Source organism: Carya illinoinensis, chromosome 4, assembly GCF_018687715.1.
Source record: "Carya illinoinensis cultivar Pawnee chromosome 4, C.illinoinensisPawnee_v1, whole genome shotgun sequence".
Taxonomy (NCBI): Eukaryota; Viridiplantae; Streptophyta; class Magnoliopsida; order Fagales; family Juglandaceae; genus Carya; species Carya illinoinensis.
In genome coordinates, this window is record NC_056755.1 from 16,028,949 (window position 1) to 16,045,480 (window position 16,532).

The 16,532-nt window shown below is 39.4% G+C and overlaps 1 protein-coding gene across 1 annotated transcript; it reads right to left on the reverse strand.

Moving 5' to 3' along the window:
- Positions 1–9,926: 9,926 nt before the first annotated feature.
- LOC122306288 lies at positions 9,927–15,336 on the reverse strand. The gene is made up of 9 exons (XM_043118721.1): positions 15,055–15,336; positions 14,849–14,985; positions 14,188–14,468; positions 13,163–14,100; positions 12,084–12,867; positions 11,334–11,483; positions 10,749–11,008; positions 10,488–10,512; positions 9,927–9,949 (listed from the first exon to the last, which is right to left on the reverse strand). Exons 1-9 carry the CDS (start codon positions 15,334–15,336, stop codon positions 9,927–9,929), a joined length of 2,880 nt encoding a protein of 959 aa, XP_042974655.1.
- Positions 15,337–16,532: the final 1,196 nt, after the last annotated feature.

Here is a 16,532-nt window from a genome sequence, read left to right on the forward strand (position 1 = left end):
TCCTTGAGGTGATGAGCATTTTTTCTCCCATAGTGTGCGCTTGGGTGGTGAACACTTTGTTGCCTAAGATATGGGCACTTTGCATCTCAAAGTGTTCACTTCAAGTATAAGCGCTATGCCCCCCGTGGGGCTCGCCTGGGTTGCAAGCATTCCTTTTCCATGTTGCTTGCCGAAATGGGGAGCTTCATGCTCCTTCACAATGCTGGCTGAGGTGACGAGCTATTTTGCTTCACGTGGTGTTCACTTGGATTACAAGCACTTTTACTCCTAGCGGTGGTCACCTAGGGGGAGCAATTTTCATCCCTTAGTGCTCGCCCAAGGGGCTTGCAATTTCTATTTCCAAATTGCTCACTGAGGTGGTGAGCACTTTGTTTCCCCTAGTGCTCACCAAGATGGTGAACACTTTCTCCAGTGGTGCCTGCCTTGGATACGATCACTTTTGCTCTTGTGGTGCTCGTCTAGGTTACGAACACTTTGTCTCCCGCAAACCATAACCTACATACAAGCACCTTGTTTCCTACGGTGCTCGCTAAGGATGAAAACCGAGCCTATCAGTGTGGTTTGACATGCTTTTCAGGGGGTCATACAGACCGAAACCAGCTGATGAAGGGGATAAAACTGGCTAATGTAATTTCGATCGGTAACCATTGGTTCATCAGTGTTCCCATCGGTTTACATTTCAGAAACCCATCAAACAATTTCACAACAAAAGCATCACAAAAACTAGAAAGATTAAAAGAACCCCATCAACAATTCTCATAACAAGTATCACAACAAAATCATTCAACATCCACAAACCTTAAATGAATCAGAGATGAGAGAATCTAAGAGAGAGAGAGAGAGCTAGAAAGTCTAAAACGGCACAAATGGATGGAGGGAGTGAGCGACATATATAGAAGAAGAACCCCACCAACAAAGCTTAAATGGATCGATGGCATCGGAGAGAGAGAGAGAGAGAGAGAGAGAGAGAGAGAGAGAGAGAGAGAGAGAGAGAGAGAGAGAGAGAGAACGACGCACTGAAGAGTGAAGGGAAGGGGGTTAAATCAAAATATATATTATATATATTTTATTGTTTTATATAATATATAAAATGATATATATAAAAATATTTTTACTTAAGTGAAACAACACCATTTTACTTTAGATATATATATATATATAAAATATATATTATATCAGTCAGTTTGGTTGTTTGAACCTGGTTCGAACTAGGACCAAACCAGCCAATGTCGGTTTCTTGTATTTCCTACTGCAAGTCGACTTTTTCTCTACCAGCTCTGGACTCCAATGACCGGTTCTCATCAATGACAACGGTCTTATCGGTTCCTGTACAGCCCTAGTGCTTGCCTAGGTGGCAAGCATTTTGCTTCTCTTGGTGCTTTCCATGGTTGTGAGAAACCACATGATGTGAAAGGGGACAAACCATTCCTAGAGTTGAGTTGAAGAAAAAGATGAGAAACACTCTAGGAATCTAAGGAATTAGCAGCAAGCACTACAAAGTGAAACTAGTCTAGTACGTAGGCGAGCAAGCACCTCCCATATACTCGGCTAATGCATCCCAGAGAGAGGTAGAAATAAGTGTGCCATCTTAAGAAAGGTGAGCACAAAACGACCACTTACTGAGAAGGCGAGAAGGAAGATAAGTGGGGAAAGATTGGGTAAGTGAGGGAGCTTTCCAGAATTTCACAAAAGTGCAAAAATAAGTGACAATATTGTACGCAGAAACCCCCACTCCATCCAAAGGGTCACATCTAGAGTGGTTATGTAATGAAAGGTGAAAGCTTGATGGGTCATGTCATCTGAATGCATTCATACGACTCAAGCCACAACCGAGACTCTCTTTCGAGGAAAGCCACAAGACCGAGCATTTGGACCATGCTTGGTAGTTTGTCTTTGTCATCTTGCAATATGACAAGAAAGGATTAAAGAAAATCCTTATTGCAGATCCAGAGTTAGTAAAGGAGTCAAAAATAAAACCTGAGAATTTCACCCTATTTAAAGGACCTGGACGTGGGATGAGATCTCACTTTTAAGACTTTATTGACCAAATAGTTCATGGAGTCAATTACTTTGAAAAGCAAGGAGAAGAGTTGTGACGATAAGATTTTTTATATAGCGAGGTAGGTTAACTTTTAAGACAGTACTGTGAAATGTGGAGTGAATGTTGTGAGTAAGAGCATTCCATTATCTCTGTAACTTCTTTCCCCTTTCTAAAATCATGGATACATGTTTCGATCATTATGTCTATGCCTATATTTATGCAATGATTTCCAATATTTTGAATGTTTGAATGTGTTAACCGTTTTCAATACATGACTTTGAATATTTGTGTGGGAACCCAATATTTTTGTGTGAGAATGTCTTTCTCAGTGTAAGACATTGGTAGCATGAATCTTCATGGGACAGGACAGAAAGTTCCCTAAAGCATTCCTACGAAATGTTGTCACATACTTCACGCGAGTAGAAGAGTGCTTGGTGGGGGTTTCGTTGGAGCGGTGTCATGATTAGCCTCACCTCATAATCAGGATGTAGGATCTCCCGACATATCATGTGCTGGCGTCCTCGAGTTAGTTAGCTGGGTAAAAGCATCCTTGGGGCAACAAGTATCATTGTGCGAGAAGTCTATCTAACGAATATCTATGCGATGAGCACCTGTGTAGTACAATAATGTTACTTGGGCTGAAACAGACCAAATATTGGTTTTTACGAGGTTTTATACTTATATTGGAGACAGATTATCCATCAACATATTAATACTAATGTGTTTCTCTATTTTATATAAAAGAAAGGGCAACGTCCATAGAGAGTGATTCCTCGCTGTGCCTATGTATGTACATATATTATCTAAGAGGGTGATTCCTAGCCATGTTTGAGGATGCACGCAGTTGTAAAAGGTGAATCCTCGCGATGCATATACGTGTCCATGCCGTCTTTTGATGAAATGTTCATAGCCTTTTTAGTAGCATTATCTCTCAATAGCTATCTTGTCATAGCCGTCTAACCTACCTATGGTTTCATTCCGGGAAACATAGATTTTGATCCAAAACTAGATCCTGACGTGACACCCAAGAAAGAAGAGTCAAACCCACCCAAGTCCTAAGTACGAAAATAAGTAACCACCAAAGTTACCTTGTACCTTCTATTAGAATTTACAATGTTAAAGTCTGGCAACCACTTTTATTCAATTTGCCACTTTAAGGCGACAAACTTCATGTACATATGGATGATGTAATATCATGAGATTTAATAAAGGGTGCGAAGCTCCCTTTTGTTGCAAAGATGAGTATTTTGGTACTTAACAATTGGCATTGTCACCATAACATATTCTGCTTAAATTTTTGTTACAATTACATAGATAAATCTCTTTCACGTGTACTTCCCTCTTGAAAATAATACGCCTAATTCAATTCCCTCTTGGGTGTTGACCCTTGGCCAGCACCCTTGGCACCACGAATTCTCACCTAAACCTTCGTGAGGATTAGGGTGCCGCAACTTGGTATTAGAGCGTATGTTTATACATGACTCTGGCCAACTCTTCGAATAATAGGATAGTACCAAAAAGTAGGAGTTAATCTAGTATCGGAAGGTGAAATTTAGTGTTAGGCTTGAACAATGTTTAGGACTGAGAGATGGGATAGCATGTAATATACTTGGATTATGTGGCAGGATCTGAGGATGGTGCAATCAAGAGCCACAAGACGAGAGCAAATGCCGAGTGGTCATGAGGAAGGATCATCTGCTGGAGGAAAAGACGAGAAACTAGCAAGAGTGCTAAATAGAATATTGAACATGTTAGAACAACAACATGGAATGTAATCTCGTCACATGCAAGTTCAATCACTACAATCCCTTATGGAGGAAGTGAGGGGGTGTTCCTATAAGCAATTCATGACTTACCGCTACTCAAGATTCTTAAAAAACGAGGGACCGGCGAGGGTAGAGAGATAGATATCCAACATTGAGAGGACCTTTGAGGTGTGTGATGTACCGAGAACAAAAAGGTGTTATATGGGAGCTACCTGCTCGAGGGAGATGCAGTTCTATGGCGGGATACTAAAAGACAACTCCTTACCATGGAATTGGGAGCCATAGGGAGGATCTCATGGGAGAGGTTCAAGAAAGAATTTGATGACTGATATTTTTCAAAGATTTTAAAGAAATAGAAATCAAAGGACTTCGCTAACTTGGTCGAAGGAAGTATGACGGTAGAACAGTATGCCGCTAAGTTTATGGAGTTGGAAAGGTTCACCCCTCATCTTATTTCTACAAAAACCATGATGGAGGAAAAATTTCAAGATGGATTGTAGACCCAAATTAGGACACAAGTAGCTTGTCTAGAAATTATGAATTTTCAAAAATTAGTTCATAAGACATCCATCTCTGAATGAGAACAATGAAACTCTTTGGCTATATCTTGAATCTAAAGAGACGTATGGTGGCAGGTGAAGGAAGCAATTCAAAAGCCCTACAAAAATTTGTGTCAAGAACCAATGGGCGACCATTAATCATTCTAGGTTCACGAATTGGCGAAAGAATGCCTGTGTGTAATGTTTGCCAGAGATTTCATGAATGGAACTATCAGCAAGCCTAGAATGTGTGCTACAGGTGTAGGCAAACGGGAAATTACGCTCGAGATCGTCCCCAGGCACCACCAGTGCAGGGAACGATTCTAGGAGGAGGATGTGGATGCCTAAGGCAGCTCGTTCAAGATAGGGTACACGCACTTACCTTAGGAGAGGTTGACAAAAACTCCAAAGAGATTCAGGAAGTCAGCGTCATCACAAATATAGAGCTATAATTCATCTTAGTTAGCTTCCTTAGTATGAGTCCTTTACATATAGTAAGTAGTGATTGTTATCACAAGAAGAGTTAAAGTATCACAAGTCTACATGAGTGCATTGTTTGACTCAAAAGCTTCCCAATCGTTTGCATCTTCCATATTGCTTAGGCTGGCTGTCCTTCAGACACAATCAATGCCCTAGGGAGTCACGGTAGAACTATCAAACAGAGAAACGGTGTTTTGTACTAAGGTAGTTAAATGATTTATGTTGAAAATAGAGGGAGTCCCTTTGGAGGTAGATCTAATAGTGCTTGATATGCTAGGATTTGATGTTATCTTGGGGATGGATTGGTTGTTTAGGCATTTTCCAAGCATAGATTGTCATTTGAGAACTATAACCTTTTTAGTAAAGAGAATGGAGGTTTGGATACATAGATAAAACACAAACCATCTCATCTGAGCTGTAAGACTTGTTCTATTTGTGTATTCAAACAGTTAAAGCCATATTTTTAACTCATCTTGCTTTACCTCTACACTGTACTTATTTATCTGGACAATTTAAAAAACCCCCTTCTAACACTCAGACAATTAATGCCATTATATTGCATATATGCCTTATATTGACTTGATAGAAGATCCCTTTTAATATATAAAATTGAGATTTTCAATAATTATCGAATAATAACTATACAATAAAATTTTTTTTATCCCTTTTACTATTATCCAATAATTATTAAATGATTTTCAATCATTGGTGGGGTCCACTCTTTTATCAAATCCTAAAAAGTAAAAAACTATCTCATCTCATCTCATTATCCAAACACATACTTTTTTACAAATCATCTCATTCCATCTTAACTAAAAAATCTCACTACTATTCAAAATATCACATCTTATCTCACCAGAACTACGTAATCAAACGAGGCCTAAAACTTTTAAAGAAAGCCAATTGTGCCAGATACTAGAAGTTATTACCTCACTTTAGGCTAAAAAGGAGTTGATAAAAGGGGTTAAGGCCTACGTAGTGTATCTAGCCCTAAAGAAAGGGATGAGAATGATGTGGAGGATATACCAGTAGTGAAAGAATTCTGAGAGAATTCCCAGAAGTTTTTCAGGAATTACAAGGGATGCCCCCTTCTAGGGAAATTGAGTTCACAATTGACTTAGAACTAGGGACTGTCACAGTCCATAGAGCACTCTATATGTGGCCCTGATGGAGTTGAAGGAATTGAAAAACCAATTGCAGGAGTTACTGGTGAAAGGGTTTATTAGACCTAGAATCTCGCCTTAGGGAGCACCGATAGTATTTGCAAAAAAGAAAGATAGAACTCACAGGATATGCATTGATTATCGGAAGTTGAACAAGGTGACTATTAAGAATAAGTACTTGTTGCCTACGATAGATGATTTATTCGATTAGCTACAAGGAAATGTGGTCTTTTCTAAAATAGAACTTAGATCTTATCAATTGAGAATTAAAGAAGGTGATGTACCCATGTTAGCCTTTTGGACTAGGTACAGTCACACTGAGTTGACTAAAATACCTTTCGAGGTTAGCAAAGACCCTAGCAGCTTTTATGGACCTCATGAATATGATATTTTGACTATTTTTATATTTATTTGTAGTGGTGTTTATAGACGATATCTTAGTGTACTCCCAAAATGTTGAGGAGCATGGAAATCATCTGAGAATGGTGTTAAAAACTCTCCAAAACAATCAGCTATATGCCAAACTTAGGAAGTGCAAATTTTGGTTGGAGGAAGTAAGGTTTCTAGGCCATTAGCAGGTGCAAATTTTGGTTGGAGGAAGGAATCACAATTGACCCAAACAAGGTGGAAGTAATGATGGATTGGAGACGACCCACCTATGTACAAGAAATCAAGAGTTTCTTGGCGTTAGCCGGTTATTATGGTAGGTTTGTGGAAGGACTTTCTAAATTATCGAGTCCTCTCACAACACTGACTAGGAAAGAAGTTAACTTTGTCTAGACCAACCAATGCTAATGAAGATTTGAACAATTGAAGAGACTGCTAACCACGACCCTTTGTTTTAGCTTTACCCAAACCGAATAAGCCATTTGTTGTATTCAGTGACGGGTCGAAGTATGGCTTAGGTTGTGTTCTAATGCAAGAATGCAAGTTGATAGCCTATGCATCTAGACAATTGAAGGATAATGAGAAGAATTACCCCACCCATGACATGGAATTAGCCGTTGTAGTGTTTGCATTGAAGATATGGCTGCACTATCTATATAGGGAAAAGAGCGAGGTTTACACAAACCACGAGAGTTTGAAACATTTATTTATGCAGAAGAACTTCAACATGAGATAGCAAAGATTGTTAAAGACCATCAATGATTACTATTACAAGATTAAGTACCACCCAGGCAAGGCTAACTTGGTTTCTGATGCCCTGAGTCTCAAGTTAAAGATGAGAGATGAATGGGAAACTTTGGAAGTAGATTCGCTGTTGGAAAAAATGAGACACCTACTTGTGAAGGTCAGGTCACCGGGAGAGGTTCTCACCACCCTACAATAGTTAAGGAAAAGTGGTTTTGATGAATTGCGAGAGCAATAAGAGAAGGATCGGAAGTTATTGGAAATCAGACAGAAGCTTGGCAGAGGGGAAGGATTTGCCCATTTTAGCTTGCGAGGTCTGAATCTTGATGTTCAAAAGGTGGAAGGTGATCCCAACCAACCTAGAAGTTATACATGGAATTTTGGGAGAAGCCCATTCCTCATCATACGCCATGCATTTGGGAGGAACGAGAATGTATCGAGATTTCAAAAAGGGATATTGGTGGGAATAGATGAAGAGGGACATCGACCACTTCATTGAAAAATGTAAAACTTGTAAGAGGGTACAAGTGGAGTGCCAATAACCTCGAGAAACTTGCAACCCTACCCATTCTAGAATGGAAATTGGAAGACATCGCTATGGATTTCGTAGTTTAGTTACACCAAAATTCTATGAGTAAAGATATGATATGGGTAGTAGTGGACCAATTGAGGAATGCTCACTTCTTGTTGATCACTACCACGAACACATTGAGCAAACTCACCCAATTGTACATATGGGAATTGGTGAGGATGCATGAGTCCCTAAGACTATAATATCTGATTGGGTAAGTTTACATTTCACTTTTGTAAGAGTTTACAAAAGACAATGGGCACGAAACTAAAGTTTAATAGTGCCTACCACCCGCAAATGAATGGATAATCAGAAAGGACCATCCAAACCTTGGAGGATATGCTGAGATCGTGCATACTAGTAGACTTCAAGGGACTATGGGAGTAGTACGTCCCACTTATCAAATTTGTGTACAATAATAGCTATTAGGCGACTATCCAAATGGCCTATCATGAGGCATTATATGGATGGAAGTGTAGCAGAAAGGCCCAGTTACTTGAATTAGAGATTATTCAAAAAATGACAGAATAAGTCAAATTCATACGGGCAAGGATGTCTACCATCCTAGGCAAAAAAGCTACGGCGACAATAGGAGGGACTTGGGCTAAAGGGGAAGTTGAGACCAAGAGACATTGGACCATACCAAATAATAGGAAAAGTTGGCCCCGTGGTGTATCAAATTTTGTTGCCTACAGAATATAGAGGTATTCACAACATGCTCCATGATACCTCACTTAGGAAAAGCTTTGGAAAATAACAACCCCAGGTAATTGAACCAAATCGAGTTCAGTTACAACCGAATCTTACGTATGAAGAAAGGCCGATATGCATCATAGATAGAAAGGAGCAGAGATTAAGATCTAAGGTCATACCCTTGGTAAAAGTGAAGTGTAAAAATGAGGGAAATGTGAATTTTATATGAAAAAGCAAGCGGATCACATGGGAGTAATTTCCATATTTATTCGAGCCAAAGTCATGAGTTGTAACACACAAATAAAGGTGAGATTAACAATACACGATGAATGATGCGGTCATAAATAGTGTGATTATCCGAAATTCTGCTTGGAATTGAACGGACATTTGACGTGTCAAGACATGTAACATAAGGTTACCTGTCCACGTTCATGACAAATAAGATACAGTGTTTTTAACATGTATCTAGTATTATGCAATATTTGTAGCAGATAATTTTTTTCTAGTGCAATACTATGCACCAAACTGAAAATATCTTAAATATTTAAAACATAATTCATACATATTGACATGCTAAATAATCATGATTACAACACGAGTTCAAAATGATTATAATCATAAGAGTGCTGGAGATCGATCTCCTTAAATACAACTAGTAACTAGAGTAACTACTAGGCTATCTATCGAGTAGCTCACGCAAATCATCTATGGATGCCATAATACTATCCATAAATTGAAGCATCGAGGCTATGAGATCCACGTCGTACTATCATCGTATAATCGATGGTCTCTAGTTGGTCGACCTCTGGTGCACTTTCTGATCTTGACACATGATCTGCCATTCGGCGGGGGATGGTAGTTGAGACTACCATGGTGAGATTTGATTATAACAAGTTAACAGAAAATTTTCTCATAGATTAATGATGCATGTATGGAAGTAAAGACATGGATACATAATCAAAATCATAAGTAAGCATAACATAATTTCACATATAACTTAACATAAATTCACCATATATTAAAAATTATTTTTTTATATATTTATATAAATAAATATATTGTATATAGATATATACAATTTGTTGAAAACTTGAAGATGTATTCAAGTTATTGGATTGCCTTGACCTCTTAGGCCGACCTTTATATAGAAGACCAAGGCAATACAATAGTTATACTTAAGCAATGTAGGACTTACTTATATTTATTTATATTTATTTTATATTTATATAGGGTTGGCCTAGGCAGGTGGTGGGGTTGAAAACCCTTCCTTACATGGAGTGGGAGTGTGGGAAAGAGTTCCCCTCGCCCTACACCATGCAGGTATCACCCTTATATATAACATGGCATAACTGACATTATTTGAACTGAAAAGTAAACTGAACTTGAAACTTGACATAACATAAACTTGATCTAAGACTTGACTTGACTTGACTCAACATGATAAGAACTTGAATGTGAAATACATGATCTTGGAATCTTGTTCAAAAAACTAAACTTGAGCTTAACCATGAACGTAAACTTGATACATGACTAAATGTGGACTTAAACATTGCATGAACGTGAACCTGAACATGAAACATGACATGAATGTGAACTTGAACATAACATGAACGTAAACTTGAAATGTATTCTTATCTCATGGAGTTACCATGATATTCTCGTCTCATAGGGTTACCACAATAGCATAGTCTGATCTCATGGGGTTACTACGATAAAATAGTCTTGTTTCATGGGTTACCACGATCTAATAATAACAATGAACTGAACAATAACTTAACTGCACAAGGACGTACATGAATGAAAACTTGACATTACTTGAAAGGTTGTTCCTAAGATGTAAGAACTGTACTCGAGATGAAACGTGACATGAATATGAAAGGACAGAGGTCCTGGCGTAGCGTAACATGACATTTTTTTTTTTTTACCGAAGAGCCAGTAGCCACCCACATAGCAGCCCTGTCTCAAGTTTATTAATAAAAGCCTCACTTATGGCGGAGGAAAACCGTGGTAACAATAAGACACTTGGGGGCATACAAGATAGCATTAAAACAAGCCCAAAACCAAGTGGTAAAAAGAACCAATCCAACCAAAAAACCAACAAACCTAAATCAAAAACCAAAACAAAAACCTGCAAAAACCAAGAAACCAACACAAGAAAAAAACCTGGTGCACTTATAAAACCAAGAACAAATACCTTATTAAAACCTATAAACGAATCGCTGGAATACCAAGTTTATCAACTTTCAGAATCCCTTTGAGCAAAGAGGCACTTTATTATACGAATTCCACGTACCATTCTTCTGATCCGACGCTATACGAGCCAAAAAATCAACTCCTGCATTGCCTTCTCGAAGTATGTTTTACCTTAAACTCCAAAGTAGCAAGAATCGATTGAATCTTTTCCCAGTAATCTTCAAGATACCATATACCACACCTCCCTTTTTCTAACCAATGAACCACCAGCAACAAATCTAGTTCAATCTCCACTCTTCGAATGAGTAGGTCCTTACAGTATTGGAGACCATAAAAAAGAGCAATAAGCTCAGCTTCATTATTAGAGCCATGACCCAGATCTTTTGCGAAAGCCCAAGTAAGATTCCCCTTCTCATCTCGAATAGTACCCCCTGCACCCATTCGACTTGGATTTCCCAAAAAAACTCCCATCCACATTTAATTTGAACCAACCCACGACCGGTGTCACCCATTGCACAAAATGAATTTCCTTTCTCTTCACAGGTTTCAAAGGAATAGAAAATTTTTTTAACACTTTTTCATCTCCATCATTCATCTTTCTACTAGCACGTAGACGGACTCCCACCCATGCAATTGCCACCTTAATGGAGCTCCAGAGAGAACTCACAGCAACTCGTTTACCTTCCATACGTGCTTTACATCTCCACACTCAAAGAGACCAAGTCACAATAATAGGAATAAGAGCAATCAAAGTACCTTTTTGAGTCGAATGAGCCGCACGCCGAAACCATACTTCCACAGTTGCTCTCCATGATCTCTGAGGGTCATATGGAATCCCCAACTGTAGAGAGGCACACCTCCATATAGCGCCAGCAATCTTCCCAGTTGCGAGGACATGATCCTGATCTTCCACACACCCCTATGTACAACATTCACACTTAGAAACCAAAGGGATGCCCAAAGAGCTAATTCTACTATCAACAGAAAGGCTAGAATTAAAAGCCTTCCAAATAGTAACTGAATATTTTTTTGGAAGCGCTGAGTGTCAAATCCAAGAAGCCCATTCAGATTTCGGTGCACGAACACGAACACAATCCCAAGCCGATTTCGATGAAAAAACCCCATTCAGATTTGGCTTCCAAATCAATAAATCCCCACCCTCTTTTTGTTCCCCTAGGCAATTTAGAATTTCTTCCATTTTGGCTTCCCTCACCAAATGATATAACAAATCTACATCCCATCCATGTTGAAGCCTACATTCCCTTACTCTTAGCAGGGGATATTCAATTATCTCACAAGAATTGAAAAGAGCTCCCGATTTTAGCCAAGGATCTCTCCAAAAGGACACATCACCATTCCGAACTCGCCACCAAGAATTGCCCAAGACCTTTGGGAACATACCCACAATTTGCTTCCAAAATAAAGTTCCTTTCTGTTGGTCTACCAACGTCACATGCTGATTCTTTACATACTTTTACTTGAAAAAATTAGCCCATAACGAGTCACCTGTCAACAAATTCCAAGCAAGCTTCATAAACAAAGAGTCTTGAACTTCCTTTAATTTTCGAAGACCCAAACCCCCTTCTCGAATCGGAGAACAAATCTTTTCCCAAGCCACCCACTTACGCTTTTGCTTTCCATTCCAGGAACCCCAGAAGAAATTACTCATAATACGATTTAAGGCTGTCATGACAGCCTTAGGAGCATGCAAAACAGATAATAAATGAATTGGCATACTAGCAAGAACATGTCTTAATAAAAGAAGGCGGGTTCTTGAGGATAAAAACCGATTCTGCCATCCTTCCAATTTCTGTCTAATGCAGCACAAGAAATAATCAAAATACGAGAGTTTCATCCGACCTACCATTAGAGAAACACCCAAATACTTTACCAGGAAAAACCCTTCAGAGAAAGATGTCAGCATTAAAGAACTCCTTTTCCGACCAACAGTCACATGTTTAGAGAAAAAGATACAAGATTTTTCCTTGCTCACCATTTGACCAGACCATTCTTCGTATGTCGCAAAAATATCCTTGACTTCTTGAAGAGAAGATCTTCCACCATTTACAAATAACACAATATCATCAGCATATAAAAGATGAGAAACAAGAGGCGTACCTCGGGGATGCGAGAACGGGACAATATTCTCATTACTAAACTTGTGCTTTAAAAGTCTGGAAAGTACCTCCTCAACGAGAATAAACAAATAAGGCAAAAGAGGATCACCTTGACGCAATCCATGCCCACTAGAGAAAAAACCTTTAACCGAACCATTCATAACTACCAAGAACTAAGGAGTTGAAATACAAGTTCTGATCAAGCTACAGAACCGCTCAGAAAACCCGAACGAAGCCATAACATGAATTAAGAAGTCCCAATCTATACTGTCGTAAGCCTTGGCCATGTCTATTTTAATAACAGTATTACCTCCTCCAACCTTCTTATTAAGCATGTGTATCATTTTTTAAGCCAAAGAAATATTTTCAAAGTCTCCCAAGAAGAAAAGCACCTTGTTCCGGAGAGATAATTTTATTCAAAATAGGGGATAATCTGCGAACCAGGATTTTGGAAAACACTTTGTATACCACTGAACATAAACTGATAGGGCGGAACTTATCAAAACCAGTAGGCTTCTGCATTTTTAGAATGAGAGCAATATAAGACGCTGAATAGAATCTCAGCATTGAATTGCCAATGAAGAAATCCCGAACCGCTGCCACTACATCATCTTCAACAATATCCCAACATGCTCTATAGAAACCAGAACCAAAGCCATCTGGGCCCGGATTACTGTCAACCGGAATGGAAAACATAGCCTCTTTAACCTCTTGGATCGAAGGAAGCTTAAGGAGGTTATCATTTTCCTCCTCAAGAATGGAATTTTGTACCAAATATGATAAATCAGGAAGCTCTCTACGAGCCCGAGCCTGTAGAAACAAATTGAAATAATCCATAGCCCCTGAATGAATAGCTTCCGGGGAATCCAAACACGTCCCATTAGGACACCTCATTTCCTGCACTATGAGCTTTTTTAAAGAAGCAAAAGTTTTAAAAAACTGAGCTGAAGCCTCACCTTTTTCCATCCACCTAAGCTTCACATGTTGTAAGAGTCTAGTTTCTTCTCTTTGCATCCACATCTCAAGATCTTCCTTGGCCCCCAGTAGATCCCGCTCTACATCTTCTGAAAAACCCACCTGAAGTTGAGTTTCTAGCTGTTCAATTTTATTTTCCAAAGCTTGGATATTCGTATCAGTATGCCCAAAGATATGTCGATTCCAATCCTTCAAAACTATTTTCAACTTCTTCAACTTTATAGCAAGACCGATAAGCCCCATAGTATCAACCGATACGGACCAATTTTCCTTAACCACATTCAAAAAATTGCTATAAGACACCAACATTTGCTGAAATTTAAAGGAGGAAGGCCCATAACGAGTACCCAAATTCTTAAAAACAAAAGACAAAGGTGTATGATCGGAAGTTGAGCGAGCCATATATTTACAACAAGCATTAGGAAAAACATCTGTAGCCACAACATTCATTAAGCATCTGTCTAATTTCGACCAACTCCGAGCTAAACCCCTCTTACCATTACATCAAGAGAATTTACTTCCAACAGTTTTCATTTCAATGAAACCATAATTATCAATAAACTCATTAAACTCATCAATGGCAGCTCTCAGTCTTGGTCTACCACCACAGTGTTCCTCCTCCCCTCGAATAGTATTAAAATCACCTAGGCATAACCAAGGTGCATCTTGGACCGCGTCTAATTGTAGCACTCTCCAGAGTTCTCTTCTTTCTACATGATTACACTTGGCATACACCACAGAAACAACAAAATTCCGATTATCCATACACATAGAGATAGTCACATGCTGGGCACTATAACTAACAACCGATATTTGCAAATCTTCTTTCCATAATAACCAGAGTTTACCACCAACGCATAAATTAGAAAAACAGCAATCAAATCTCAACAATTGTTTCAATGCAACCATTCTTTGATCATCAGCAAAAGGCTCAGCTAACATAAGAAAATTCAAATGCAACTTCCTTACCAATTTACACAACCTCCTCCGAGACGATTTGAGGCCCCGGATATTCCATAACATAGGGTTGCAAATCATAAATTCATGCGAATGGGTTTGCTAGGAACCCGTGTCGAACTTCTGAGTAAACATCCCCCTTTAGCCAAGATCTTCCCTTTTTTTTTTTTTGTATCATTGTCCGATAGGTAGATTTTATTTTTTCCAAGATGTTCCCCATACTCTTTCTCTGGCTCAGACCCACAAACATCCTTACCATTAATTTCCAAAGACTCCAACTCCTCATTTACCGAATTCCCAAAATTCTGATTCTCCTGAAACTTCTCTACTAGCCCATTATCCGCTTCCTCCTCTTCATTCTAATCCTCAATCACCACATCATCAAAGTTTGAATTCCTCACGGGTTGGTCACTAGGTTCGTTACTAACCTCAAGCGTAGACCTTTCCAACCCAATCAGATTAATCTCAACATTTTCAATTTCCGCAGAACCACCATTCAATTTTTTTCCTGAAATATTATCAGTTTCCACCTGTTCTTGCCTAGACAGCATCATATCTATACTGCTAGTCTGCCCCTTGACATTACTCCCAACAGTCCCTAACATCCCATGAACATCCCCTACATTCTCAGACACGTGAGTATCCCCTACTGCATTTTCGAAATCACTAGACTGAGTTTCTGTGTTCCTCTGCTCACTAGGCAACTGCATAATTTCCTATATCCCTATAACATTTTCGGTGTTCTGTTTTTCAGTTAAAGCCCCTGCTGTTTGCGTCTCACCAACTGATACCACTGCTTTGCCATCTTCCTCCAAATTAATACCAAGACTCTCCACCGGCAAACCACTTGGCCCAGCCTCCCCTGTATCCTCAATATTTGCCAACAAAGCATTCATACCTATCTCTACGTGCTGCTTTTCTTTCCCTGCTGTTTCAAAGGCTTCCACACTTTTATCATTTTTTCACCAATCTTATGGTCCAGACCTGACCCATCCTTCCATTTACATAGCTTCAAGTTGTGTCCCTGCATTTTACATCTATTACAATAAGCGGGCAAAGTCTCATACTCAATATCAATGTACCAACTCCATTCTTGTTGCGAAGTGCCTATCCAGATGCCGTGAATTGGTGGTTTTCCAGCATCAATTTCCAAACACACTCTAGCAACATCAGTTTTTGTAGCACATCGGGTAGCATTATCTCGGCGTAGGAACCGACCAACTGGTGCAACAATAGTTCTTAAGCAAGATTCATGATAAAAGTTTGGGGGCAAACCAGGTAAAAAGACCCAGACCGGCACTGATGCAGGTTCCGAATTCTCTTCAAAATCCGGTTTCCAACAAAATCCATGGTAGGGCACTCCTTCAATATCAGTTGCTTTCCTGGACAAAGCCTTCACAAAATCCCCTTCGTTAGAGAATCGGACGAAAACATTACGGGCCCTTCTCATCGCCGAAACAACTGGTTAAGCATCCAACCCCCATATACTCCGTATGAAAGCCCGAATCACATCTAGAGAAGGTCTCTGCTTGAGGAATTTAAGAACCATAGAGAAACGAAAGGGGGCAGCCGATCTATCAACCTCCTCCTTTGAAAACATCACACAACATTCCCCATCAATTAATTTCGACGGACGAAAAGGAATGTCCACCTCCGGCAGAGGTTGCGGGGTCTGAGCCACCAGATCAGCGAGAGTTCTCTGCCGCCCAGACATCACCGATGACCCCGATGGAGCCCCGGCAGCAGCCATGGGTGAACTTTCACTCCAAACCCTAACGTCAATGCTAGAGAGAAAAAAGGGTAAAAGGGTAATTAACTAGATTCACTCCAAACCCTGTTCAATGAAACCAGCGTAACATGACATGAACATAAGTCGAAAGACATGACGTACTTGACAGAAAACATT